Source organism: Aspergillus undulatus (assembly GCF_047715775.1).
Source record: "Aspergillus undulatus strain CBS 261.88 unplaced genomic scaffold BDV17scaffold_46, whole genome shotgun sequence".
Lineage (NCBI taxonomy): Eukaryota > Fungi > Ascomycota > Eurotiomycetes > Eurotiales > Aspergillaceae > Aspergillus > Aspergillus undulatus.
In genome coordinates, this window is record NW_027396650.1 from 205,674 (window position 1) to 232,485 (window position 26,812).

Sequence of the window (26,812 nt, forward strand, 5' to 3'; positions counted from 1 at the left end):
CACTGCGTCATCCTGCATCTGGTTGCGCATGTGTCTGTCTCCAGGATGTTTGAGGTTCTGAACTGCGATCTATTCATTCATATTTTCGAGCTCCTGGGCTGGAGACTCCGTACGTATGTTTCGTCGACTACGGAGTGCACTCCGTAGCCGTGCTCGGTGGCCCACCACGATGGAACAAATACAATGATCGCAGCGAACTGCTGGCGCACATGCTGTCGCCCGTCCGAGGCTATGAGCCGACTCACGGGGTCCCTCTGGGTTGGTCCAATAATCGTCGTCGTATGACTATCAGAAAACAACAATAAGAGTGCATGCATTGTTGGGGCTGTTCCTGATCCTCCTGGACGTCCCATGGATCAGTATCTGGCATTAGACTACGCATATGTACGGGCGGACGTCGGAGGATCCCCGTCACTGATAGTAAAATGACAGTTGGCGATCCAGGCCCGTTCGAGAATGGCAGGCCGACTTTATCTGGCATCGACATGCCCATCGCAGTAAATAAAGAGCGCGATCCACGGTCTCTGAAAAGAGGATGCGACGCGACGAGAGCCTAAACGGGCTAAAGTGGCAGGATCCCGAATATTGGCTGGGCGACCACTAACGGGCAAAGACACAGTGGAGCGAGCGTTGAATCTGCGAGTGGAAGCGAATGACGACCCAGAAGTGCCTGAATTGTGCCCATTTTTGACTTCAATTGACGTCTCTGGTCAAAGTGGGCTCAAGTTTTTTTTCTTTTTTTACTTGCCGTGGTCCGCTCCGGTTTTGCCTCGGGTGGTTTGTTGCACTGTTCAGTTCCCACTGTTCGTGAAGACTTCCAAGGATACAACTCACAGACACCTCACAAGGGATCAACAGTTCCCAGGGGGCAGGGGCCCGAGGCGTTTGTTGTTGGTTTCAACATGAACGTGGAGGAGGTGACAGTCGTCAGTCGCCGAGTGACACAGCCCAGCAGTTCCGACTTCCATGGGGGTTCGGTGCAGCCTGCAGTCGACGCCAGGCCCAGTCTAGCCTCATTAAGGAATGCTCTTTCCCCTTTCCGATCTCTCTACGTACAAGTCTGGGGTCTGAGCAGTTGTTAGACCGCGATCCAGGAAACCAGGCCAGGAACCCACCGCCGATACTTTCCGCTCTGAGGCCGCCAGTGGGATACGCAGAGTACGCCCCGAGTCTGGATTCTATGGAACTGGTTGGTCAGAATGCAGCAATTCGTCCAGTTCGGCCTTTTAGCCAGCCTAGCACTAACCAGCCCACGCCAGGAGAGGACCGAGAGGCTGTCTTAGCATCCCCTAGCTTATTCACACCTGGAGGAGGCTAACACGCTATCGTGTTAAGGCTGGGGCGGGATTTTCACGTCACATCCCTGCCGTCTCCGACTCTCAAGACCGCGCCAGGCGTCTCTTCCCTGCGTCAACTGGGTTTCGCTTTCGTCTTGTCTTGTCTCATTTCTTTTCCTGGCATCTGTCGACTCGTGGACTCTCGATAGTTCTCGTAACAGCTCGACAGATAGGTGGGATCCGATCGATCAGCACTGAACCGACGGGGCACGCCGTGTGTACCGTGGGACTTGAGGTTCGTGATGGACTGATAGTCGTCGGAGAGTGGACGGATGCTATTATTATTCTTATTACTGTCCCTGCGTATCGCGGTGCATCCCCCTTGTAGGCTGTTATGCAGGAGCTTGCCGTCGCGTGTCCCTGCTCCCTGCTACTACTCCCTGCTCCATACAGCTGTATCTCTCCTTTCCTATGGCACAGTCGGAATGACAATCTGTGGCGTCGACATGGGTGCGAATTGATTTGCAAGCCCATGGGACGCAGAATAATGGGCGAGCTCCAGTAGAGGAACTATTGAAGAGGAACAAAGCAACGTTGTGCTCCCATCCCCGTCCGATCTTCCTTACTGTCGGAGTAGTGAAAGAGAAAAAATATTATAATTATTATAGGAGGTTTGGGCCAGTTCCCCTGCCTCTCCGGTTCCATTTGGCGAATGGTTATTAATTTCTTATGACGGAGAAGATTCCCTCTCTCTCTCTCTCTTACTCTATCTCTCAGTCTCTTTTGCTGCTCTTCATCAGTGCGGAATATCCCACTTTTCTCCGGTCGTTCTCTCTCTCTCTCTCTCCCTCTCTCTCTCTCTCTTCCTTCCTCTTCCTCTTTCTTCTCTCTATCTTTCCTTTTCTCCCACAATCACTCCTTCATAAAACTAGACTCTCTGTCTCTACTACCGCCGTCAAGACTCAATCGTGGTCTTCTTATAGTCCACTGACCAGCCCGCTATCTCGCGACCCTCCGCAGGCTAGGCTTTAGTGCGCTCCCTCCGCCAATTTCCAATTGTTTCTGATCCAGACCTCTGGCTCTCTTGCGTCTGTGACAATCGTCGTTCCATTCCCTAACCTTCCTTTCCTCTCTTTCCTATTTCTGCTCCTCTGTCCCTCTATATACTTAGCGCCCCCCCCGACAATCCCATTGTCTCGCTCCTTTTACCACCCTACCATGGTCCACGCCAGGGCCCGGTCAATCCAACCCAAGGCGTAACTGTCATTATCAATTCGACCAAGCTCGCAAAGAGCTCTTTCGACATTAGATAAGGCTTGCATATTATTCCGGCCCTTTTGGAGCTGTGTTGTGTGATACCGACGTTGTTCCACCATGCCATTGAGCCCTCACTTCTCTGTCTCAGCCCCTCGTCCAATGGCGCAGGATCTCGTCCGTCCGTCCACCGGAGCGTCCAGCAGTGATACTCCCGACCATTCTGTTCATATGCGCTCAAGGTCCGCCGCTCATCCCCAGAGCCCTAAGCGATTGTCTGTCTTTAGTGGACGTTCCCGAAGCAACACCACGACGTCTAGTTCCGCCTCTGCCAGCTCTTCGCGTCGTCCACCCTCATCAATGGCGTCCAACGAGCACGCCCCTTTTTCCTCCGCGTATGAGGATCGAACGGGACCTGCAGCTGTCCCGCGCCATGACCGGCATGAAAGCGCAACCAAGTCACTCTTCCAACGTGGGAGCCGCATTCTGCGCCGTCAGGGAAGCAAAGTGAACATGGTTGGCACTCCGGAGGAAGAAGAGGAAATGGAGCGTGAGAGATCTCGGTTCGGTCGTCGCAAGTCGCGGCCAAGTGATGCCCGTGAGTGTTTTTCCCCCTTGGGCCCCGAGATATATCGCAGAGAAATGGCTTGCGCATAGCATTCTTCCGATGACACGACTCTTATTGACTTGGTGTAGATGAGCAAATGAAACGCATGATCTCAGATCCTTTCGATTTCCACCATTTGACTCACACCAGTCAGGCTCAGTTCCAGTCGCTGGGCAAAACTCGTGAGAATGATTTGGTCACCGAATTCTCCGCCATTCGAGCTTCTCAGAAGCCTGTCACAAATTTAAAGGGCATCCGGGCAGACGACATTAACATGCGAAGCCTTTCGGCGGAGGATCTCGCTCATTGCGTCACTGCACAAGACAATGCTGACCCAACACCTGCTAGTCCACCGCGTTCCCCCGGCGCGAGATCCACTAGCCCACGACAGCTGGAGTACCGACCTCTACGGGAGTCACGCATCTTTGAGAACTTTTCGCGGCCTGTACCGAGGTATCCCCGGGGCGATGCACCTTCGTCACCACCGCGTGCTTCCTCACCCAAATTAGCATCCTCTCCCGAGATCCCAGAGCCTTCACCTCGGGTGATTGATGAAATCCTGGACTTGGACTTTCGACAGCCGAACCCGGAGTACGTCTACTTCACGGACGAGGACTCGACACATGGTTCTTCAGCAAGCCCGAAAGGAACGAGCAGCGTCAATCGCTCTAGCCTTGGTCACGCTATCACCACCGGCCCTGGCATTGAGAGCATGGATGCGAGAGCTGTGACGGCCCTAGCAAGTCCAACTTCCGACTTGGAGGATGTTCCTGAAGAGGAAGACGCGACGCACTGGCATGATAGCCCTCAGTCTCAGCCATCAGAATACCATGCGTCCCTGGACACTCAGGTGTCTCCCAAGACCAATGTCCGGCCAAAGAACCATATGTCCATCAATGTGGCGAAGGAGTTATCCAGGAAATTCTCCGAGGCTCTGGGATCACCTACCCTCCCTCAGCACCTCTTGGAGCGTGCGAGTATGTCGACGGAAGAACGCCCCAGTCAGTCTTCACTTCGAAGGCAATCCTCAATCCACCAGAACACCATCCACGAGACCATCTATGAATCTTGGGAGGACGATATTGACTACTGCTATGAACACGCAGCTGAGTCAAATTCCGACTTTGACTGGGCGCGGACTTCGCTCGATGAGTCGCGGAAGCAAGGAGTTGCCGTCACCGTCACTGGCTCCAATGGTAGTGCCTTTTCAGCACAGCGTCCGGTGTCTTCGACCAACCCAAGGTATCTTAGCGCGTCAGATCTGTCAACTCCTGATTTGGACCCCAGTCCCTCGCGCTTAGCTGCAACGCCGTCAAGTGCTGGCTATGAAAGCGAGATGAGCAACCAGAAGGACGGAGGATTTTTCCAACCAGTCAGTTCTTCAGTGTTGTCAGGAGCTCTGACCAAACACATCTCCCCAGATTCTCTGTATGAGGACTACCTCGCCGCTGATGGAGAATCAGATCGACACTTCTCTTTCTGCTCACAGGGCGGGTTCCAGGCTATAGAACATCCCGTTTCACCTCGAAGCAGCTTCTCTCCCATCAGCAAATATAACTCGCAAGAGAGCCTGATCTTGTCCCGTGCTGCTTCGATTGTACGGAAGCACCGTTCATCTGTGTCGACCACGAGCGTGCCCGAGCTGGTCCATAGCCTTGCGAGTAGCCGCGACTTTTCTACATCGGACCTTATGCTTCCTGGCGATCAGACTGAGTTGGCGCGTCAGGACTCATCTTCCCACTCATCTCAACATCGACAGACCAAGAGTCTGGCACGTGAGATTGAGAATCAACTCATGTCACGCCCTCACAGCAACGGTAGCATCGATTCCAACAAGCTTATGAGTGCCACTATCCATGACCGCGCCAAGTCCACCTCAGAAATGGAGACTGCGCCTTTGGTTAGCAAGGCTAACAGGCCTGAACTCCCTGCGAAGAGCACACAACGCAAAAAATCTCGCACGCCCTCATACTCCCTCTTTCCTACACCACCAACACCCACCACCACACACCACTGAGCCACACCTCTGGACTTCTGTCCGCCTCAGCGACTGGGCTTATACTCTCACTCCCTCTCCTTTGGTCTAGGAGGATTTTCGATCGAGTCTCCATGACCGGTCATAGACCACCTCCACGACTTTATGATTTCTCATACTGGCTTGCATTACAAAACAGTATTTTGCGATGAATTTCCTTGACATAATTCTTCTTCATGCGGTCGTTAACGAAAACATTTTTGCATTCATCTTGGCATTTCTCAGCGGTTGTTTCCAAAAGGTTCAAACATCAAGGCGGGGGTATTACATAGTATTTATTCTTGGGCATGGGTGATACGGAAAAGGGGCTGTATAAGGATATACATTCGCATCATTCATTCGGGTTTCTTTTTGTCTTTGGTATTTGTGTCAGCGTTTTGCCGAGGGCTGGATCTGTTTCATTATACATAGTTGTCGCGATAGTTGGTTGGTCTCTCATTATTATGCATGCTTCAGATGAAGCTCATTTATCAAATACATCAGTACAAGATCAGACTCTCGTTCTTCATACAGAAAATAGGCATATATATTTGCAATTGTAGCTGGCGCCTAATGCAGTGAGGGGATCAATTATGCTATGTCATTCAGTATCTCACCGCCAAGATCGCCGCGGCGCCATTGAAGTATTCTGCCGCGTCTGATTATTGTCCAGCGCCTCAGTCCTACTACTCCGTACTTCTTTATGGCTTTTTCATTCCTGCGAGATGCCCATGCCTGACTTTATATATTCCCGATTTGACTATTTTTGATTGATGCTACTCTCTCATTCACTTTACAAGATGTCACCATCTCAAGCGCTCACCAAGCGCGACAGCGAAACAAGCCTCATGCCACCTCCTCCACCCAAACGAATCAAACGACCCGCCACCGTTCTCGACGAAGACGTCTACACCGATGCCCTCTCGCACATCATCGTGCGAGACTACTTCCCTGGATTACTGGAGTCGCAGGTGAAACAGGAATACCTCGATGCGCTGGACTCAAAGGATAAAGAATGGATCACGAGTTCAAGGAAGAAGCTCACAGATTTGATGGCGACGCCGGGCCGGTCTCGGCCGCGGTTTGACGCGGTGAATATAACGCCGTCTCTGAATAGAGGCGCCGTTGGTAGTGCGCCGGGGGATACCCCAGCAGGCTGGGGCGGGGATACGCCGATGTCGGTGGTTTCGGCGACGACAAGCGCAACTGAGACAACAGCTCGAGAGAGAGAGCCGGGGCCGGATGTATCGAAGATGGGGCTGTTGGATTTCCAAGCGAAATACACGAGCGAGGATAACGAGTCTTTCAACAAGCTGTTGGATAAGCAGAATACCAAGCGGCGGGAGAAACATGCCTGGCTCTGGAGTGGGAATAAGATCCCGACTGTGCGGCAGATTGCGCATCGGCAGCGGGAGACGAAGCGCATTGAAGCGCAGGGTGGAGTTGTTCCGGATGATCAGAAGCAGGTTGCTATCAAGACGGATCTCGATGTGCGACCGGCGAAGCCGGATGGGTGGAAGCCGCAGGCGGAGAACTCGCTTATGTTCTTGCCTTCGTCTATTGAGGATTCGTATGAGACGATTCAACAGAAAGCCGAGGCTGCATCTCGAGCCGGTCCAAAGCGAGTCGTCTATCAGAATACTAGACTCCCTGAAGACAATTCCTCAGAAGCTAGTAGTAATCCCCCACCACCATCCCCATCGATATCAGCCATCCAAGACGCCATCGCCGGTCGACCCCGCCAAACAGAGACCGAAGCAGGCTATACCGGCGGCGAAACACCCCGAGTAAACGGGTACGCCTTTGTCGACGAAGACGAGCCAGAGCCGGAACCAGCATCCACCACCTCACAACAAGCCTCCGAAGCCAACCTCGACGACTACCGCCTCCTAGGCCCAGCCGACAACACCCCAAACCCCTTCTCAATCAAGCAGAACCGCCGCCGCGAGGACCTCCACCACCGCATGGTCGACCGCGTCGCGCGCACAAAACGCGCTGAGAAGGCCGCCGCGACGACTAAGACTCCTGTGTCGGCTACGCCGCGCTTCGCGAGTAGCCCCCGGCTGGAATTTGGTCTGCGCACGCCGGGCTCTGCGACGCCAGGTGGAGGCGGAGGTGGTGCTGGGAATAAGGCGCTTACGCCCGCGGCGCAGAAGCTTCTTAGTGGGATTGGGAGGTCGCCGAGGGCTGGGGGTGAGAGGTCTTCGTCTGGGTTGAGGAATATGTGGACTCCTACGCCGAGAAGGAGGGTGTAATTGATTGATCCATCCTCTCGGTTCTATTCTTATTGTTTTTTAGATTCAGCGTGGTTCAATCTATGTTTTAGCGAGACGAAGCGAGGCGTTGTTTATATGGGTTATGGTATCTCTTACAGGAGGCGTCGCAGTCACATCGAGGGATTTTCTCTTCTACAAAGATCAAGCTAATGATCATTCTACTACAATATCAGTGTTGAATGTATTCTATTCCATGTTCATCGTAGCCACTGAAAGATAGCCGGCATGTGGTTTGGGGTTTTGGGAATATGTGGTAGGTATCTTAGATATGTGACATCTCAATATCTATCTTGAAACACTATGGGAAGGGTGATGAGTAGGGCATGAGCGTGAGTATGATTCATATGAGGACGTCGCAGGGATGTTCAATATTCCCGTACAGACAAGGCAAGGCAGGGTGGTATATATAGACAGAATGAAAACCAGAAGCAGAAGCCAAAAGCAGGACAGACATGATTTCCATCTCTGAATGTGATCGCAGCGCTTTAGAACACCCGTAACAAGACCGCAACAAGCGAGGAGGTCACCGTAACAGACAACACCGGATACAGAGCCTCTCCGGCGTTGATGGCATACGAGTAAGGCAGGTACTTCCCATCAGGACACTGGAAGCCCAAACTCATGGGACATTTCTTGACGAGTTCATGACACACGTTGACTCGGGGAAGAATCTCCTTATAAGGCCCGGGGTTGATCTCCTTGTCAATGAGCCCGGAGTTCCTGGGCTTACCCGTAAGGGGACTATTGCGGAGGGTGGAATTGTTGATTTTCGTGCCATTGGGGAAGGCCTGCCCGGCGTTGCGGACCATCACGGCGGAAAGGTTGGATGTGCTGGAGTAGTCGGCGCATTGGGGGATTGTGACGTTGCAGAGCCAAGTCTTGTAAGCGTCTGCGCAATGGGCGCAGCTGGTCGCCATGGAGAAGATGGTTTCATTGGAAGTGTTGCATTGGACTTGTTGGAGGGAATAGCTGAAGTTTCTATAGAGGTCTGCGGCGTAGGTGTCGTATTTTTCGCGGAGGGTGGTCATGTTGAGGGATGGGTGGGAGGGAACAGCGTAGGCGGTTTCGGAGCAGAAGTCTAGGCCGAAGATTATGTCGCAGTTCCCATCTGTTTGTTCTTAGCTGTTGATGATAGGATGGGGTTGGAATTTTGGAAAGGTGGTATCTACCTGACTTTGTGGGGAAGCTTTTTGCCTTCCAAACCTTTCCCCCTCCGCCGACGTTCCCATTTCTAGAATCGGTAGAGTTTGCCAGACCTAGAATGGCCATATAAGTCGAGCTGCGGTTGAGTCCAGAGACGTAAAACTGCTCTTGAAGTCCGTTGTCTAAATGTTTGCGCCTGGCCATGCTCGTTTGGACATTGAGGTCCTTGCCAGCTTGGGAATGTTCCTCAAGGGCACAGAAGGATCGTGATAAGCCAGATACAGCAGTGTCGTTGGCGTTGTTGACAAAGATGTTGTACACTGCCGTATTATTCCGCCATTTTTTCTTCCAATCCTCAGTAAGAGTCTCACCGGCAGGATATACAGTGGTGAGAAGCGCAGTTTCCGAGCCTGAGTCAAGATGATCTAAGAAAGTAGAGTGGTCATCGACATCGTGGAAAAAGCCATCCGTGGACGCCGCCAGTTGATACCTGTAGGATCCGGTGAAATTCCCGCCTTCCGATGGAGGAACTACAGTAATGTAGACACTGCCCGAGTTAGTAGTCACCGTCGCGCTCATGTAGCCCTCGGTAGAGTTATGAACGGTTTGGTCACTGTTGTCCTTGCCCGGTCCTGGTTCCCGGTCGGAAGTCGAAACATATACAGCCGGCTGAGGCAGCTCTGAAGCAGTGTTCAAAGCCGACTCATTGACAATGGGCCCCGAGCAGATAGTGAAGGATAAGTAGACCGTGGGGTTTGTGCGTTTCGAGGTGTCGTTGCCGCTATCACTCGCCGTAGAATCCGGTGAAAAAGAAAAGGTCTGGCCTGTCGCACCCAGGCTTATCTCCCCTGTCTCAAAGCGGTTGTTCCTGAGGGTCGTGGCCCGGGTGACGATATCCAAACCCCGCGTTTCACCCGGTCCTTCTCCCACATTATCTGTAACCAGGCCGTTGAAAGAGCCGAGGAGATAAGAAAACCCCGAAGGAGTATCGTCTTTCGCAATCAACCGGCCGTGTCCATTTTCCGGCAGCGTGACATCCGAATCGGTAGCTTTCGCGGAACCAATAACAGTGAGAACGGCGAGGAGGAGGATAGTGAGCCGCTCTGTCGCACCGTAGCGATATCGTGGGTGTGCGGTTGTTCGTCGCATGGAAGGTCTAGATGCTCCGGTCCAGCCTTGGGCTATCGGAGACATCTAGGAGTCATGAAATAATGGCTGAAGGGCAGCGACGATTCCCTCTCACGGCGGAGCACCGATTCGTGAGGGCGGAAATGGATGCGAGCGAGACCAAGTCATACGCGGAATCTGAGTGGTTTCGGCTTAGGTTTGTTGAATGGGTAGTATAGCAGTACCGATGATCAGTTTACCGTTGGATAGGATAAGTTCATCTTGAATGTTGAACAATTGGAGAATTCATGCATAGTGTCGCACTGGATTCTTTTCTGCCTGGCCAGCCACACTACGGAGCAATCTGGACGGAGTTAAGGCTCCGTAATGCTGCACCGCCACACCCGGAATCGCCCTAAATATAGCAGCTTTGTACTGAGCTAGTACCGGAATTACAAGAGCAGTGGGGGAGCATCAACAGATCCAAACTTCATTATTGGATACAGACACAAAGACATAAGATCAATGGCCAGAATATAAACACAAGAATTGAACGTATATACCAATCAACATAGCCAATGCGCTTTTTTCCCCGGGGAGCTTGTCTCATACAAGCTTATAGAACCGAGCAGCTAAACCGCTGATAACAACAACTGCAGCGAGAACTCCGACAATACCAAAAAACCATCCGTACCCGGGCACATCTTGTCCAGGCACATGAACATTCATGCCGAACAAACCGCAGATGAGGTTCATTGGGACGAGTATCGTAGCAATGAGTGTTACCTTGCTCAAGACCTTGTTAGCATGGTTTCCCAGGACCAGGTTCGTCACGTTCAACTGAGCAAGGTAATTAGTATGAGATCGACTGAGCATCTTTTCGAAATGCGCCAGGTTGGACATCATGGTGACAACGTGATCCTGAATATCACCCAAGTAGAGTCCAATGTCACCGCGAGGTGTCACTGAGTATTGCTCGTTGCATCGCTTCGAGAAGCCGCGGATAACGTCAGCTTTACCACCCAAGAGACGCATCAAGCTCATGACCTTCTTCCGCAAATTACCGATGCGTGGCAAGAACGATTCAAAGTCTTCCATACGCGCAATGAACACAAGGTCTTCGATTGCTTCAGTCTCAACTTCAATTTCCCGAATAGCGGGGCCAAAGCTGTCAACAATGTCATCGCTAAATAAACGTCAGTAACAATTTTCACATCGTTGAAGGGAAAACCACCAGGAGGGGTAGCTTACATCATTGCATAACAGATCCAATCGCTGCTGAGCGATACATAGTCGCGAAGCTTTCCAATTCTCCGCCGGACATTGGCAGCGTGAGGGTTCTCAGTAAATGAGAATGATAAAACACCATCGCGAAAGACAACCATATAGAAGTTGACAGGCTCCATAAATCGTTGATCATCCTTGTCAATTTGGTAGAATGTTCGGAAACAAACAAAGTAGTACTGCTTGAAAAGTTCGACTTTTTCGCGCGATTCTTGGGTCAAAATATCTTCTGTCGTCAAAGGGTGAATGGAAAATGCCCTTGACAGAGCGCTTACTTCGGCCTCGGATGGGTTTAGGACGTCGAGCCACCAGACACCGCCGTCAGGTCCGAGTTGGAAGAGATCTCTAAATGTGTCCCCGGGTAAGACAAGATCTCCTAGCTCCGCCGCATGTACAGTGCTTTGTGATTCTGAGGAGAAGAAACCCCAGCGAGTCGGCTCATTTTCATTCTTTAACTTGTCCAGCAGCCCTCTGTCGTTGGCCTTGTCGAAGATTTTTTCGTCGAACTTGGGCTGCATCGAATAGTCAATGGAAACCTCAGCCGTCGAGGAGCGCTTCTCATCAACCTCGCTAGCATCTCCGGCGCCTGGGCGAAGATCATGGAAGACTCGCGAGTACCTGTTTTGCGAACTCAGACTATGCTTGCGTCGGCTGACTGTAGACTTCGCCTTTTGGTTCAAGGCTACAAATTCCTCCAGTTCCTCGTAATCAATGACTGGAATCCTTCCAGGTTCCTCGAATGGCGGAACACATGTATCCTCGGTAGAGTCTAGCTGAATGTCACCTGGCTGGGGCCGGATAATACTGGCGTTGCTGAAAGTCGGCCGTCTGGTACCACCAGAAACTGTGCGCTGGAGGATGGCTTCCAGATCTGGGGCTCCGTGACTTTCCAGTGTATTTGCGCGCTCCCGGCGACGAGGATCTGCGAATGCATCGACGGAGTTGGGAGGTGATGATGACCTGGCCGAAACAGAACTCTTGCGCGACCTGTTTCCAACATCCTGGTGCGTACGGCTGTACGTCCGGCCATGACGCGCATTCCCTGTGGGATCGACCGAAATGCGGCGTCCTGGGACATTCAAATCATTCGCAGACCGATCATCGTCCAATATCGCTTGTTCAAAATCCCGCGAAAACGGCCCGGAATCTCTATAGGCATCTTGAATTTGTAGAAGGTCAGGGCGCTGAGGCACCTCGGTAATTCCTTGTTGAGCTGTATTCTGGCGGCTGAGTGCCAAATCGGGGTTCGCTTCGATCCGAGGCTGGCTGTCCATATGGAACCGATGATCGTCCAATTCAGGCACGGGTGTGCTGAACCTGGTGAGGTCCATGTACTTCTCGGATTTTGCAGACTCGGACATTTTGGCAAGATTCGCGCTTTAGTATCGCGAGGGGGGAGTTAAGTAGTAGAGGAAGCTGCTGCTACCTGCGCAGTAGCCACAATTTGTCGTTGTTGTCGTCAGTCGCCAGTATATGTATCGTATCCAATCACAAGTGACAGTAAGATGGGTGAACTAATCCCGGAATAGTTGCTCCTCCATCCATTAGCCAGACCCCTCGCAAGGGCCTGGCATTACCGATGCGCGTTCGTTTGCCAGATTCAAGGTGTATGCGCCTAGTTAGGGGGGTCTGGTGTCTCCCCCGCAGAAGACCCTGAACTTGGGGCCCAGGAGAGGGTGCAAGAATGAGGACTGAGAGTAGCGAAGGACCGCCAACTTGACTGAGTAAGGCGAAAAGGAGCGCTGGCGCTCCGTGGTTGCAGCGGGGAGGGATTTGTCGAAAAAAAACTCCTCGTAGCGTATTCTGTGATCAGTTCACCGCAGAGTTGGTCGCTTGACGTAACTGGTGGGTGGCTTGATAGAATGAAATCGGTTACGAAAAGTATCGACCAGTCCGATGACTGAATTTCAGGACTGGCTGAGGATCCGCTGGAATGAATATAGGGGGTAGTGCTCACGGCTGGGGAGAACTTTGGCAGAAAAGACCAAGGTTACCCGTGGACTCCGTGATATGATGCAGGATTCAGCTAGTAGGGGGTTTACTGGACAAAGCAAATTGCCACGACCCTGACAGCTAGGAAAGTCGCACTTGAAATTAACTCACGAAGAGTTGGTTATTAGAAAAAATTGATGATGAAGAAGAAGGAGAAGAAGAGAGAGAGAGAGAAAAGAAGAAAGAAACAGACTCGAAAGACGGAGTCTGGAAGTATGGGTGTCGAAAGGAAGATATATGCAGAGAAAGCGAAGGAAAAGGCCAAAGGAGCGGGCGCCGGGCGGGCACTAGCAGAGATTTCCGCATTGAGGGATTAAAGAGTCTGGAGCTAGCAAACGTGAGAGCCTCCGAGACGGCCGGATGGCGGTTTGACTCGGTGCCCACTGTCATAAAGAATCCTGTCTTTTTTCAGCCATGATGACCCATCTGATGGGATGCATAATTTTGTTTTTCTTTTGTGATGTTTGTTATCATCATGAATGGCAACTTGCCTGCCAACTTGCCAAGCAGAATGCACACGCGGGAACATCTCAGGCACTACCAAAAGAACTAAGGTACGTGTATTGCGGTTAGAACCACGGAGATTCCCTACGGACTACGAGTTGCAGATGCTATGTTGTAGGCACAGATTCCGAAGCCTTAAGGCTGCGCACAGTCCAGCGCAATGAGAATTGCTGCTGCTCTGATTGGGAGGATGCTGCCGGTAAGACGGACAGCTGATGGATCTAGTTTTTCAATGCAGAAATGCTTGGCTTTAAGATCCAGACTTTTGCAAATTGCAGAGTCGGCGCCCCGAAGTCGGCCTGGTTCCGAATTTTTTTTGACATTCCTCGGTGTGCCAAGTCCAGAGTAGTCACAGCTCACGATCAAATATCTACTCAAGTCATAGCGAAATAGTCACGTCGGAGCTTTTGAGATATTGCGTTAGGGAAACGGATTACCACTGCAGAGGCATTCACCCGTCCCAGAGAATAACAGGTCCAGCAATTGGCACCTTTTCTTGTATTTTGCACTTCATCCCGCACCCCTCTTCTTGCAACTGCTTCCCCGCAATGTCTTCAAAATCGTTCGTTATCCGGACACCCTGCTCGTCTGCGAACATCGGCCCTGGGTTCGATGTCATCGGTTTGGCATTATCTCTGTACCTCGATCTGCATGTGACCATTGATACTTCCAAGGCCTCGTCGCAGGAGCCATTGAACTGTGTCATCACATATGACGACCAGAGCAACAGCACGGAAAAGATCAGTCTGGACCCTGAGGTTAACTTGATCACGCGCGTAGCTTTATACGTGCTGAGGTGCCACGACCAAAGAGAATTCCCTGCCGAGACCCGGGTCCATATTGTAAACCCCATCCCGTTGAGCCGGGGTCTGGGTTCGTCGGGGACCGCAGTGGTTGCGGGTGTCGTGCTGGGGAATGAAGTCGGCGGGCTTGGTTTGAGCAAAGAACGACTGCTTGATTACTGTTTAATGATTGGTGAGCTATGCCTCATATGCATCGAAGCCTGACAACGCTGCAGCGGGCTAACTCACCGACAGAACGACACCCGGATAACGTTGCTGCCTCGCTATTTGGAGGATTCGTCGGGACTTACCTCAACGAGCTTAAGCCCGAGGATGTAGCACGCAAGGAGATCCCTCTCAGTGAGGTGCTTCCAGCTCCGGCTGGTGGTATTGACACTGGCCGACGACCACCGGAGCCGCCTCTTGGAATCGGCCATTACAGGAAGTTTCAATGGGCCAAGGAGATCAAGGCAATCGCCATCATCCCCGACTTCGTTGTCCCTACTGCCAATGCCCGTAATGTCCTACCTACTAGCTATTCAAGAGCCGATGTAGTATGTCGACGCCCACCCTCTCAACTATCCATATCTAACATCTCACTCTCCCAGGTCTTCAACCTGCAGCGCGCTGCCTTACTCCCAGCAGCCCTAGGTTCCTCCCCTCCCGACCCAGACATGATATATCTCGCTATGCAGGATAAGGTTCACCAGCCTTACCGCCAGACACTTATCCCCGGTCTTACTGAGATCCTTCAATCGATGACTCCGAGCACGCAACCTGGACTTCTCGGAATCTGCTTGTCTGGAGCCGGACCAACTATTCTAGCCTTGGCCACTGACAGATTCTCCGAGATCGCCGAACTCATCATCTCTCGTTTCACATCTCAGGATATCGCTTGCCAGTGGAAACTCCTTGAACCTGCCCAAGATGGCACCTTGGTGCAGTACTGAGCTTGCATGCATTATGCGCCATTCTTTCTTGCAATGATTCATCCATCATATAGAGGCTATTCTTAGATTCTCTCATTATTATCCCATGGTCTTTTTCACCAAGAGAGAAGCTCGGTAGATAATCGGGATGGGAAATTCATTTGACTGATCTGTATATACATCTACCCAAAAGTCATGAAATCCATGTCCATGGCCAGTTTGAGATTTCATAAGAGACAGCCGGTATAGTTTTAGGCACATATGCGGTGATGACGCTCCAAAAACATGAGATTAAATGAGAATGATAGCTAGGAAAGGATACAACACATCTCACTCGTCGAACATCGAATGATGTCCTACAAGGTAGCCTTGCATGTGCTCGTCAAGTTGTTATCGATACGGAGGCGATAAATGCCAAGGCCAAACTCCGCCTCGATAAGGCTAGCTATCGTGAATCTGGCCAAGTCGCAAGGAGTGAGCCGCGGTCATTCACACCACTCTGACTGCTTCTACAAATTTTTGCAGTTCCCTGACTGAATATAATCATTTCATCATGGATGATATTTTGGCTCCAATCCAAGATGCCTTTGAGGGCCAAATCGTGAGTAGCGACCATCGTTTCAGCAACCTTCACTATCGTGCCGATCAAATCGCTCAGCGCTAACTTGGCCACTTCTTTCTGAGCAGGACTTCCACGGCCAGCAAGTTACGGAGATCCTGTCTACAGCGCTGTTGATAATCTCGGGTGTGAGTTTCAGCTTCCCCCTATTCCTTCTTTCTTCTTGTTATGCGTCTTGCTGACTGCCATTGGCGCTTCAAGGTTGTTGCCTTTTTGGCCGGGTACATAGCTCAGGATATCTATCTATCGCTCTGGACCGGAGTGGCCGGTACGCTTCTGACAGGACTCGTTGTCATCCCACCGTGGCCTTTCTACAATAAGAACCCCGAGAAGTGGCTGGTTCCGTTAGCTGGGGGCCAAGGACTTGTGGTAGATGGGGTCAAAGTTGCGTGAGATTCAAATGGGTTTCATCTCAGTTGAGATTTAACAACTTGTTTTCATTGTCGTGTACATGCCAAATGACTCATAAGCTGCAAAGAAAAGAAACCGTAAACGCCGCCCAAGTACATTCATAATTCAGCTGCACAGCTGACCACTCCGTCTCCCATCCACAAGACAAACTTTTTACCGTCCGTATTTCTGGAATTCCCAGTCCTTGTTATCGAGGGGGCAGACTTGACGAGTCTTCAGCCAGCGGGAGATGCAGTGGAAATGAAATGCGTGCTAATCTATTGTCAGTGCCGCCCAGTTTGAATTGCAGTAAACAGCACTTACGTTGCAGATTCCCCAGGCGACAGTGCACTCCTCCGTAGTAGATGAGCCTTGGTTTGCTTGACACTCGATGCCTGCTGATGTATTAGCTCTGAACAACACAGGCAAACGTGAGATGTCATACATAGATCCATAATGTGGTTCCGGCAAATAGCACAGTTATCGACGACGATATCCCACGCCCACAGAGCGACGGCGTTCCACTAAGAGTAACTGAATTAGCAATGTCATCAAACTAATGGTGGTATATGCGCCATGGCGAGTACCTTCTTGACTTCGAATTTCTTCTTTCCGTCACTGCCTCCTTCGGCCTTGGACACGGCCTTCGGTTTAGAGGACGAAGCCTCCTTCATTTCCACGTCGGCCATTGTGTGTACGTACTTTGGTAATATCGAGAAGCTTGAGGCGGAGAATGAGGGGCTGAATGAGGCGGATTACGTAGTTCTGTATCGGAGTCGGAAATTCAAGCCGGGGCGAGAGAGCTATCGATACGGGTTAGTTGACTTTCTTGGAGCAACAAAATACATCGAAGATCAAGGGTCAGCTTCATACCTTCTCAGGGCTTTGTGGTGTTGTGGAAAGAGACAAAGCTAGGCTCTCATAAAGGCCTCTAACAACGACCAGGTACCTGGTGGCTTTGTTTGATGGGTTTGCAACCTTGCTCCGTCGGATCCGTGACTTGAGTCGTGACAGCTTTCAGCCTTGGAGTGACGGTGGCGTGGGGCGGTCAGGCCCTTAGTCATGGCCCGATCCCCGCCCGATTCATCAACCCAGCCTCTGAGGTGCGAAAGGCTTCATTTCGATTCCTTCTGACTTCACCTCGAACGAGCCATTCTCAATGTCGACCACCATACAATAATGTCTCAGATCCCACTACCTATTTCTTCTTTTGCTCATTCACCCTATTCTAGACGCGACTGTCTCGACCAGCTTCGACTAGCTGCTTTCTTCGACCCTTCATCGTTTATTAGATTAAGCCGCCTTCCTTCGACCGGATTAGCCGTTATCATCACGACCATTATCTGCGTTCGGTAACTCTTGGTAGTAATTCAGCGTTGAATTATTCCTCGGTACAGGCTGCCGGGAAGCTTTTCCTATCTATTGCTTCTTGCGTCGCTGCTATCCTTATTGTTGTCCCTTGCTACGGAGTTCTTTTTCTTGCAGCGTCACCTATTTTGAAACAAGGCTGTTTATTTATTAAGCCGACCTGTCGCTATGTCGACCCCATCTGCCACGCCCTTGACGCCGCGGGGCCCCCGCAATAATCGTCGCAATCAGAAGAAAACTACAACACCGTCCGCCCAAAATGCTTCGACACTGGCGACACCTCCCTCATCGCCACCAGGGGCCGTAAGTCCTCGAGAAGCGCCGACTGATTCATCGGGCACTATTCCTTTATCCAAAAAGAAGGGAAATCGATCTGCGAAGAAGCCGCGCGATGGGACTAGAACGTCTCCCACCAGCACCGGCAAGCCCAACCATCGTCATACGTCCTCGCACCCCAGTAACAATATCACCACACCTCACATGAAAGATACGCATTATGCCGGTCCGACCTTTCACGCATCACCTGCGCCCTCAGCTCTACCGATCCCAAGCTTCTTCTCGAAGTCATTCCCCGAGTCCGATCTCGCACCTACGCTAGAACAGGACAGTGACTGTTTTGAGGCAGATGGCGATATTGAGAATACGCCTTCAAAGCCCAAATCGCGCCCGTTTGTCCCACAACAGGAAGAGCGCGAGTCGACACCTCTTGATTTTCTTTTCAAAGCTGCAGTCGAGGCCAGAAAGTCCCAGTCATTGCAAAGCCCCGAACCAAGTCCTCGAGCTCGTTCACCGCAGACCGATTCCAAGGCAATTCCACACCGGAAGTACAACAACGATACTACCAGAATGTTTCCTATGGAGATGGAGGCACCTGACATGTATCAATCCGAGATTGGGCCTTCATTTGCGCCATCTTACAGAGATCGCATGAATGCTTTACGATCAGCTAGCTCTCCTTCTCCAGCTTTGCAAGATCTTGATGAGGATCAGCGTAAGGCCAAAACAGAAGCTTTGAAGACTTTGCTGCTCAATCCTCGTCCCCAGCGGCCGTCTTCGATATCTCAAGCAAGCCATGATCAATTCAACCAGAAGCACGACCGGCCAGTGCTCAGTCCAATGGTACCGCCGCATTTCGCGACTCCTATGAGAACTAGTTCAGGCCCGCCGGTCATGAAATTTCAGTGGGATCCGCCAGGCAGGAATACCTCTCAATTTCCATATGCACCGCGTCGAGAATCTCACCACACACACTTTAGTTCCCCACAACGTCATCAAGCGCAAGATCCTACTTGGGGAAATGGTGTCCTCTCTTCCAACCCTGGAAATGCACCCCACACCCCGAGACAAGCATACGGCTCACCATCTCGGGATTTTTCTCCTTCGAAGTTTGTGGGTAGTCATCAAAGCCCGAATTATCACTCTCAAATTACATATAAATCTCCCGTCTCCCAGAAGTTGCCTCCCGTCGACACGAAGAAGATGGAGGATGATCTACGTCGCATACTGAAGCTCGATGTGAATACGAGCATTCCTCCTGGTGGTATTCAGAGCTCACTTGCATAACGCTCTCAACGCTTCTAGCTCACTTGGGCACGGGTCAAACCTTACTGCGCGACCCTTACACGATATCTCATACTGATCATAATCACAATGAGCAGACATCCTTCCTCTCGCTTACACACCCTCTGAGATATCACAATTTCAACAATCTGCCATTTTATCTGGATTTTCTGCATTGGTACGTCAAGGGTCTCGATGCTCTTTCTTCCTTGCCACTTGCTCCAGCAGCTAGATTCGTCAGTGTCTTTGTGGCAGGGTTTTGGTGTTTCGGTATGGTTCATGCTTAATAACGGTTGGTTTTGTGATTGATGAGGTTGATCGTTCGTCAATACAGGAAATGCATGTATACCCATGGTTGCATCAGGCCTGGAGTCTGGTTATGTTTTCGAGCGCTGTTTCAAGAGCATGCTTCTGCTGGGGTTGGCATCGAGTCCCTTTTCCTACACGATCACGACCCTCCGCGGAGTTTCTAGCTTCGCTTGCTTTTATTCTTACCCTCCTTCACCATCTTTCCTGACGCCACTCATGTATTTTCTCCCTTGTCAACCCTGTGGTGCTTAGGCAGAGTCATTTGTTACTGCGCTGAATTCCCGTGCGGCAGTCGCAGTGGCAGTCTCCCTGTTTTGCGTGTTGTTTTTTGTTTCCTTCTATCTCTTGTTCGGTCCAAATACCTACAGCCTGGTTGTTTGACGTCCAACCCTTTTAGCACGATCCCTATGTCGGGTCATCCTCACGCTCTTTACCACAATTCATTTTTTTTTACTCTGGATTCCTTGCAAATCGTACTTCGTATACCAGCAGTTGTCCAGCTCTAGAAAGAGAGTAAGGAGTGCGTAATTTTTGATGCCATCGGACTTGGATGTACCACATTTGGATGTCTGTTGTGGCCACCGAAATGCAGGTATTTCTTTTCGTGGAAATGCAATCAGCAGCGAGACAGGAGGAATTCACACCCCTGGTTGCTTGACTAAAAATGAACAAATGGAGTTGATAATTATAGAATCAGGAGGGAGGTCTGGAGATAGGGTGCATGTCGAGTCTAGACACGTAGAGCGAAATGAAGACGACGATGTGGAGAGAGCCAGCTTGCGGGTTCCTTGCCAGGGGTTGAGGGTTGAGAATTGAGCAAAGGCACGAAGGGGACAGTTGTAAGATTAATCATTTTAACAAGGAAGAGAGATAATAGCAATAAGCCCACTATCTTCTACTACTGGACTAGTCCCAGGGGACCTGAGGAAGAGCGGGAGAGGAGGACTGATCATCGTTGCTTGGCCGCCTTCATTTTCCCACTCTTTCTTTCCGTCGAGGCACGTCGACATCATTCCTATCGCATCCCAGTCTCCCAGTCTCCTGCTCTCTGCTCCTCTTTATCTGCCCTCGTCTTCTCTCCAACTCAGACTTGCACATTATTCTGGTCTGCTTAAACCACTAAGAAATTCATTCAACTACAACACACTCTTTTTTTTCTCCTTGTACCATCCGCTCCTCGATCCAGCCCTTCGATCCTCCCTTTTTTTCGCTCTCCTAGCCGCTTGTCTTCTTCCGCCCAGCCAGATCCCTTCTTGCACATTCATTATCCAATGGTCCGCTGGCGCTTTGCATAAGGACCTGAATAGGAACTCTTTTGTCTTACGGTTACCTGCTCGCTGCTGTCGATTTTCAACATGTCGAATCCGTGAGTATTTTGGGGGAATTATTCATTCTTAGCCAGTTGGCCTTTTCTAATGCGTTGCCCTTCGACAACAGATTCGGTTCAGCATGGCGCTCCTTTTGGCACACGATGACTTCCTACGACCGACACGCGTCCCATGACTCCCCTTATCGAACAGGTAGACATGTCCCTCTCAGTCAAAGCCGCCATGAGCCTCTCACATCCATTGCGACAAGCGCCATCGAGTCTCGACCGGATCTCACTAGCTACGAAGACGAACAGACCAACGGTGTCAGTTCTCCGGGCCGCCCTTATTCTCCCGGGATGCGATCGATGTCGTCGAACGCTCGACGGTCTGCAGACCACGGAGCGGAGGGAATCCCGGAGATTCAAATGCAGAGCTTTCACGACGGAGCGCCACCTCCCCCTCCTGTAGCCCACTCATGGCGAAAGATAGAGCGCTGGTTGGAAAATAACTATGAAGAGCTCTTTGACAACCTTTGCGAGGGCTGCACCCAGAACGATATCAATGAGCTGGAACACGAATTGGACTGCAGTCTACCCTTGGAAGTTCGGGAATCCTTGATGAACCACGATGGTCAAGAACGTCCCGGATTGCCAACCGGTATTATTTTCGGCTGCATGCTTCTTGACTGCGAGGAGATCGTCCAGGAGTGGAAGAATTGGAGGACGGTGAACGAGGAGTTCCTTGCCTCCCCGACTATGGTCAATACTCCTATTCCCAAGGCCACGGCCAGCTCTTCGTCCGCGCCGCCTCCCCCGCAGGCGTCAAACCCAATGTGGAGGCAGGATCTGCTTGAACGACAAGACTCGCAGCCTCCAGGCGCAGTTCAGAAGGCCTATGCTCATCCCGCTTGGATCCCGCTTGCTCGCGATTGGGGCGGTAACTGCATTGCAATTGATTTGGCTCCAGGGCCCGCGGGCAAATGGGGTCAAGTAATCATCTTCGGCCGAGACTACGATTGTAAATACGTGATTGCTCGATCCTGGGCCGCATTTCTCGCCATCTTCTCGGACGATCTCTGCAGCGGTAAGGCTGTGGTAGAGGAGGAAACAAATGAGCTGAAGCTCCTGGAATTCAAGGCTCAGAATGTGGAACCCCCTTACCTAGAAATCATGCGTTGGAGGACAGATCAGAAACACGGCAGGAAGCAACCTCGCCGCAAGGCACCCAACGGTTTGGGACTTAACACTGGCAGTCGATCCGGCAAGGAGTCACCTTACGGAAGCCCAGGGCCCAGTGAAGAACGTGGAAGGTCACCACAAAGGTTCCCCAATCGCGGCTCTACTCAGAGTCCTAAGACGCAATTCGGTATCTCGAGTCCACTTGCTCGCGTCACCGAAGAGGCACCAAGTCCAGTCCACGAAAGTACTGAAGGTGCTGAAAGCAAACCTGCCGAAGACTCCAGCAAGGCCAGGACTCAGGAGCCTCGGAGCGAAGATCTTCTGGAGGTTGTGACTCCACAGGTCTCGGGGAAGGAGAACGAAACCCCTGCTGAGCAACCTCCCGCAAGCAAAGCGGATTCCGAAAAGTTGCAAAGACGCGAATCGAACCAAGGAGCCTCTACGCCCGGCTTGGATAATGAGGTCCTGGGCGAAATGAAGAATGTCGCCATCTAAGCCGTGGTCGTATGTCTTTCTCTTTCTTTTTTGGGTCTGCATGTCATGAACAGCTTCCTTTCTCTGTTTTCGCGCGGGGGCTTTTATCTTGCTTTTACATTCTGGAAGCGTATCTGGCGCAACCGTTGAAACGATGGGGTCCATGAAGATTTCTCTCTTTTTTTCGATAACCTTGTATAAACTTCCGCCATTATGTGTTTTTCAGTGACGTCGCTCGGCACTGCTTGTGACCGCCTAGGCCCCTAGAAGGTCATTCGCGCACTCCCTGCTTGACGCGCTGTTTTCTACATTACGTGTAACTTTAATTCTACGATTATGCAGTTCAGGTAGTCGTTCAGTCGCTTCGTTTCATAATTTCTTTTTTGCCGCTGCTGCCATGTGTTCATCCAAGATTATTATCTAGAATTCTGAAGAGCGTCGCTTGGTATCTTTGTCCGAATCTCTACTCTATCTCTAGAGTCGAGTCATATCCGACAGGGCAGGCAACAAGAAAGGTCTTCGCCACCTTTTGCTCGGTATTTAAGTGTATTTAAGTGACATAGGGTACCTAATGAAGCCTTCCGGGGTGTATGTGACCTTTCGCCCTCATTCTAAGGCCGCTGGGACTTGAGACTGTGTCCATCTGCGTCGCCATACGGTGCGTTGTTGGCCAGTGGCGTAGTTACGTGCAATCAATGCTAGTCTCACGGATATAATGTGAGTTAACTCTCTACACAAGAAGCTAGCTCCGTATTCGAAACAGGGGTAGAGAATTCCGAAAGTGGTGCAAGTCTGTCTGGTCATTTGGCTTGTATGGGTAGAACTCAGAAGGTGCCAAATGGCCCTGTGACATCCTGCATTCATGAAGCAGGCGTGCTTCCAGGTTGGGCCGATGCTTTTGTTTCGATTGAAGCAGGCGCCCTGACGGTCTCTTCCGTACGAAGGAGGCCTTCGAGCCTGGCTGCTATCAAGCCGATATTGGCTTTGTAGCATGCTGTTCAGTGTTCAAACTGACCCTAGGCATTGTCCACGCCATGCAGTAGACAGTAGTTAACTGCAAAACTGGCTTCGCAAATGCTCGATCAATCCCAGTCATCGTCGTCATCATCGCCCTTGTTGGCTCGCAGGTTCCCAGAGCGAATGCCCCGTCGTCCTTTCCTCACATCGTCCTCTTCATCATCACTCTGCCCATCCGAGCCCTCGTCTTCGTCCGCATGGAACTTTGTCTGTGATAGAACACCCGCACCTAGCAACCTCTTCTCCAGCGTTGCCGTGCTAAACCCTTCCAACCCATCACCCCCCCCAATCCCTAGCCCCTCAAACCCAAGCACCCGTTCCACTGCAACCCCGTCTGAAAACCCAATGACACACGGTAAAACTCGAATCTTCAACTTCTCTACAACAAACGGCGTCTCACGAACATCAACCCTTGCAAAGCGCACATCCTGGTGCCGCGCCGCCAGCGCCCGAATATGTTCGTCCATCGTATCGCACTTTGCAAAGTCCGGGTGCGCGAAGTGTATTACGCACCGCTGCGTCTGCGTCGTGAAGTCTAGCAGGGCTTGGTCGCTTTTCAGCGTCGGGTAGAGCGAGTCTTCGACGAGGGTTGTTCGCTGCGTGCCGGATTTTTGGGACGTTGCGAATTCGGCTTTCAGCTGTTCCGCGCGATGTGCGCGGTAGCTTGCGTCGTCTTCTTCTTCCAGTTCTTTTAACAAGTCGTCGTCGTCTGAGAGGTCGTGCGAGTCTAGGTCGCGTTGGAGGGGGTGGGATGGAGCGTCTTGTGGCATTGTGTCTTTGTTGTCCTTGTTCTATGCTGGGATTGGGTAGGAATTGCCCCTTATAAACGTGGAATTGTCACCTTAAATTGGCCTTTATTAGACGAGAATGTGGCCGGCAGGTTGTAATGGTGGGGAGAGTGAAGGTCCAAATACTGTGCGAATCGAGATATATATAAACTGTGCGGGAAGGACGCCGATCCAGAGGGGATCGTCACCGAGAGTAATGTTAGATGCGCCAACTATAATTTTTTTTTCCCTTTCCGCATCCTTTTTTCTCTCGCACAGCTACTCATCAAGGTATATTACAGGATACATATAAATATAGAGGCATAGCTCACTACCAAGGCGCAATACACAGCAAGAGGCATGAGCTGCCGTTTTCGGCGTGGCGCCAAACCCAAAGCAGCGAGGGGTCACGTTATCCGATGGATCTCGCCAGGAACTTTTTGTCTCAGCCTCCGCTCCCCTTAACGTCGCCCGCGCCTCGACCACTTACTTCCCTTTATTCTTTCTTCATCCCCGATTATTACTCTCTTCTATTTCGCCTTTTTTTTTTTTTTATATTTTTTTTTCCTCCTTGCGCTGCGGTACCGTCTTTCTTCTGAAGCCTCCATTGAGTTTTAGACTCGCGTCAATCATTTCACATCCGGATTCCGGTCGTTCCTCGATTGCGGGATCCCTTTAATCGCCGCGCCAGTCATACACAACGCCGCTACACGAGCGCAGCCCCTATCGGTATGGCGGACACCAGGAAACCCGACATTGAGATGGAGAAGCTGGATCAGAATAAGAACTTCCAGCCGCCGGTGCCTGGACCTCAACCCCGTAGTTCCGCCGCAAACTCAGCCTCCAACAATGCTGCCCTCTCCATTCTCGCATACTGCGGTTCCTCCATCTTGATGACTGTCATGAACAAATATGTCCTTTTCCCGGATTTCAACCTCAATTTCTTCCTCCTCTGCGTACAGGTATGTGTCCGTTCTCTCCAAGCATCAGGATTCTCGAATGCTGACTTGGCGTGACTTCAGTCTCTTGTGTGTATTGCCGCGATCCAAACGTGTAAAACGTTCGGCATTATCACGTTCCGTGACTTTAATTTGGACGAGGCGCGAAAGTGTACGTATTCTGGAGCTCGGTTCGTCTGGTCGACCTAATTGACGGGTCTGTTACACAGGGTTCCCTATCACTCTCCTCCTGATTGGAATGATCTACACCGGATCCAAAGCGTTGCAGTTTCTCTCGATCCCCGTTTACACTATCTTCAAGAACCTTACCATCATTCTCATCGCCTACGGAGAGGTTCTGTGGTTCGGCGGCTCGGTGACGAATCTCACCCTCTTCTCGTTCGGGCTTATGGTTTTCAGCTCTATCATTGCCGCCTGGGCCGATATCAAACATGCAGTTGAGAGCAGCGGCGACGCGACATCGAAGGTCTCTACCCTGAACGCCGGATACATCTGGATGCTGGCCAATTGTCTTTGCACGTCGTCTTACGTTCTGGGAATGCGCAAGAGGATCAAGTTGACTAACTTCAAGGATTTCGACAGTGAGTGTCCTTCATATGCTTTGCCTCTCCCCTCTCTAACCTGTTTCCTATCTAGCAATGTTCTACAACAACCTCCTCTCGATCCCGGTCCTCATCGTTTGCTCCGGGTTATTGGAAGACTGGACCCCCGCCAACGTCACCAAGAACTTCCCTCCTGCTGATCGCAATGCCATTGTATTCGCCATGATTGTGTCCGGGGCGTCCACAGTGTTCATCTCATACAGCTCAGCCTGGTGTGTCCGCGTCACGTCTTCGACCACCTATTCGATGGTCGGTTCTCTCAACAAGCTTCCCATTGCTCTCTCTGGGTTGATCTTCTTCGACGCCCCGGTCACCTTCCCTAGCGTGTCTGCCATCTTCGTTGGATTCGTCAGTGGTATCGTCTACGCTATTGCTAAGATCAGGCAAAACGCCAAACCCAAGGTCGGCATCCTTCCTACCTCCAACCCCGTCAGCGCCAGCAGTCAAAGCATGAGGGACTCGCTTCGATCGTAAGCTATGAACTGGAAGATTCGAATTCAGAGAAACAATTGCTTACGATAAATTTCTCATGCATGTGATATGTGATCACGGTTCCCGCTTGCAGAAAAAACCTTGCAGGCCTGATTTATTCGCGACCGCTTCCACGCTAGTAGGTGTTGGTGGTCTTGTCATTCAATTACTTTGTCCATGGATCGACCTGGAGCGCGCTTTCAATCTTCTACCTCGCCTACCCCCCCCCCCCTCCCACCAACACAATATCTATTGGTAATGCCCCCGCCTTTCCTGGTGCACACAGTGCCGCGTCTCTTGAATATGGTCTAGCAATACGTGACTGCGTCGGTGTATATGCATGCTCTGGTGTGCCCTCCAGATGGGCATAGAGTTTGTCTGCTGGTCGCAGAACGAACCCGATGTTAGCTATCTGGTGATGATTGTTGTATATATTGTTTATCTATTATTATTTAATTAGGGTATAGAAAGCGTCATTATTGAGGTGAATCTGTCCAACAAATTTTGTACCAAATCAGCGTCTTCAGTGAGCATTGAACAAGAAATCCATTCTAACTTGTTCAGAGTTAAGACGTTCCGCTGTGTCGGAGGGGCCCGCTCGTGTGACGGACCCAAGCTC

At 51.1% G+C, this 26,812-nt stretch overlaps 9 protein-coding genes across 9 annotated transcripts; 6 read left to right on the plus strand and 3 right to left on the minus strand.

Annotated features, from left to right (window-relative positions):
• The first annotated feature begins 2,480 nt into the window (after window positions 1-2,480).
• Window positions 2,481-5,308, plus strand: BDV17DRAFT_162502 (uncharacterized protein). Its single transcript, XM_073754686.1, has 2 exons — window positions 2,481-3,129; window positions 3,228-5,308. Exons 1-2 carry the CDS (start codon window positions 2,652-2,654, stop codon window positions 5,153-5,155), a joined length of 2,406 nt encoding a protein of 801 aa, XP_073612936.1. The 5' UTR covers window positions 2,481-2,651; the 3' UTR covers window positions 5,156-5,308.
• A 644-nt stretch (window positions 5,309-5,952) lies between these two features.
• Window positions 5,953-7,407, plus strand: BDV17DRAFT_283550 (splicing factor ESS-2 family protein; the record flags this gene model as incomplete). Its single annotated transcript, XM_073760377.1, has 1 exon — window positions 5,953-7,407. The coding sequence occupies one exon, from the start codon at window positions 5,953-5,955 to the stop codon at window positions 7,405-7,407; it is 1,455 nt and encodes a 484-aa protein (XP_073612937.1).
• A 131-nt stretch (window positions 7,408-7,538) lies between these two features.
• BDV17DRAFT_283551 (magnesium transporter CorA family protein) lies at window positions 7,539-12,323 on the minus strand (the record flags this gene model as incomplete). Its single annotated transcript, XM_073760378.1, has 5 exons — window positions 7,539-7,560; window positions 8,020-8,536; window positions 8,598-9,563; window positions 10,317-10,846; window positions 10,930-12,323. 5 exons carry the CDS (start codon window positions 12,321-12,323, stop codon window positions 7,539-7,541), a joined length of 3,429 nt encoding a protein of 1,142 aa, XP_073612938.1.
• A 1,571-nt stretch (window positions 12,324-13,894) lies between these two features.
• BDV17DRAFT_162640 (homoserine kinase) lies at window positions 13,895-15,349 on the plus strand. Its single transcript, XM_073754687.1, has 3 exons — window positions 13,895-14,433; window positions 14,496-14,794; window positions 14,849-15,349. Exons 1-3 carry the CDS (start codon window positions 14,007-14,009, stop codon window positions 15,188-15,190), a joined length of 1,068 nt encoding a protein of 355 aa, XP_073612939.1. The 5' UTR covers window positions 13,895-14,006; the 3' UTR covers window positions 15,191-15,349.
• Window positions 15,350-15,647: 298 nt separating this feature from the next.
• On the minus strand, window positions 15,648-17,173 carry BDV17DRAFT_270490 (SCF ubiquitin ligase complex subunit HRT1). The gene is made up of 6 exons (XM_073758693.1): window positions 17,052-17,173; window positions 16,766-16,981; window positions 16,624-16,702; window positions 16,503-16,573; window positions 15,992-16,451; window positions 15,648-15,918 (listed from the first exon to the last, which is right to left on the minus strand). The coding sequence occupies exons 2-5, from the start codon at window positions 16,865-16,867 to the stop codon at window positions 16,353-16,355; spliced, it is 351 nt and encodes a 116-aa protein (XP_073612940.1). The 5' UTR covers window positions 16,868-16,981; window positions 17,052-17,173; the 3' UTR covers window positions 15,648-15,918; window positions 15,992-16,352.
• A 443-nt stretch (window positions 17,174-17,616) lies between these two features.
• On the plus strand, window positions 17,617-19,205 carry BDV17DRAFT_162679 (uncharacterized protein). Its single transcript, XM_073754688.1, has one exon. The coding sequence runs from the start codon at window positions 17,715-17,717 to the stop codon at window positions 19,107-19,109; it is 1,395 nt and encodes a 464-aa protein (XP_073612941.1). The 5' UTR covers window positions 17,617-17,714; the 3' UTR covers window positions 19,110-19,205.
• A 1,105-nt stretch (window positions 19,206-20,310) lies between these two features.
• BDV17DRAFT_270497 (SMI1/KNR4 family protein) lies at window positions 20,311-23,121 on the plus strand. The gene has a single exon (XM_073758694.1). It carries the CDS (start codon window positions 20,887-20,889, stop codon window positions 22,396-22,398), a length of 1,512 nt encoding a protein of 503 aa, XP_073612942.1. The 5' UTR covers window positions 20,311-20,886; the 3' UTR covers window positions 22,399-23,121.
• On the minus strand, window positions 23,106-24,427 carry BDV17DRAFT_270498 (thioredoxin-like protein). Its single transcript, XM_073758695.1, has one exon. The coding sequence runs from the start codon at window positions 24,162-24,164 to the stop codon at window positions 23,460-23,462; it is 705 nt and encodes a 234-aa protein (XP_073612943.1). The 5' UTR covers window positions 24,165-24,427; the 3' UTR covers window positions 23,106-23,459.
• Window positions 24,428-24,707: 280 nt separating this feature from the next.
• gmtA (GDP-mannose transporter) lies at window positions 24,708-26,762 on the plus strand. The gene is made up of 4 exons (XM_073758696.1): window positions 24,708-25,123; window positions 25,184-25,271; window positions 25,330-25,701; window positions 25,757-26,762. The coding sequence occupies exons 1-4, from the start codon at window positions 24,893-24,895 to the stop codon at window positions 26,194-26,196; spliced, it is 1,131 nt and encodes a 376-aa protein (XP_073612944.1). The 5' UTR covers window positions 24,708-24,892; the 3' UTR covers window positions 26,197-26,762.
• Window positions 26,763-26,812: the final 50 nt, after the last annotated feature.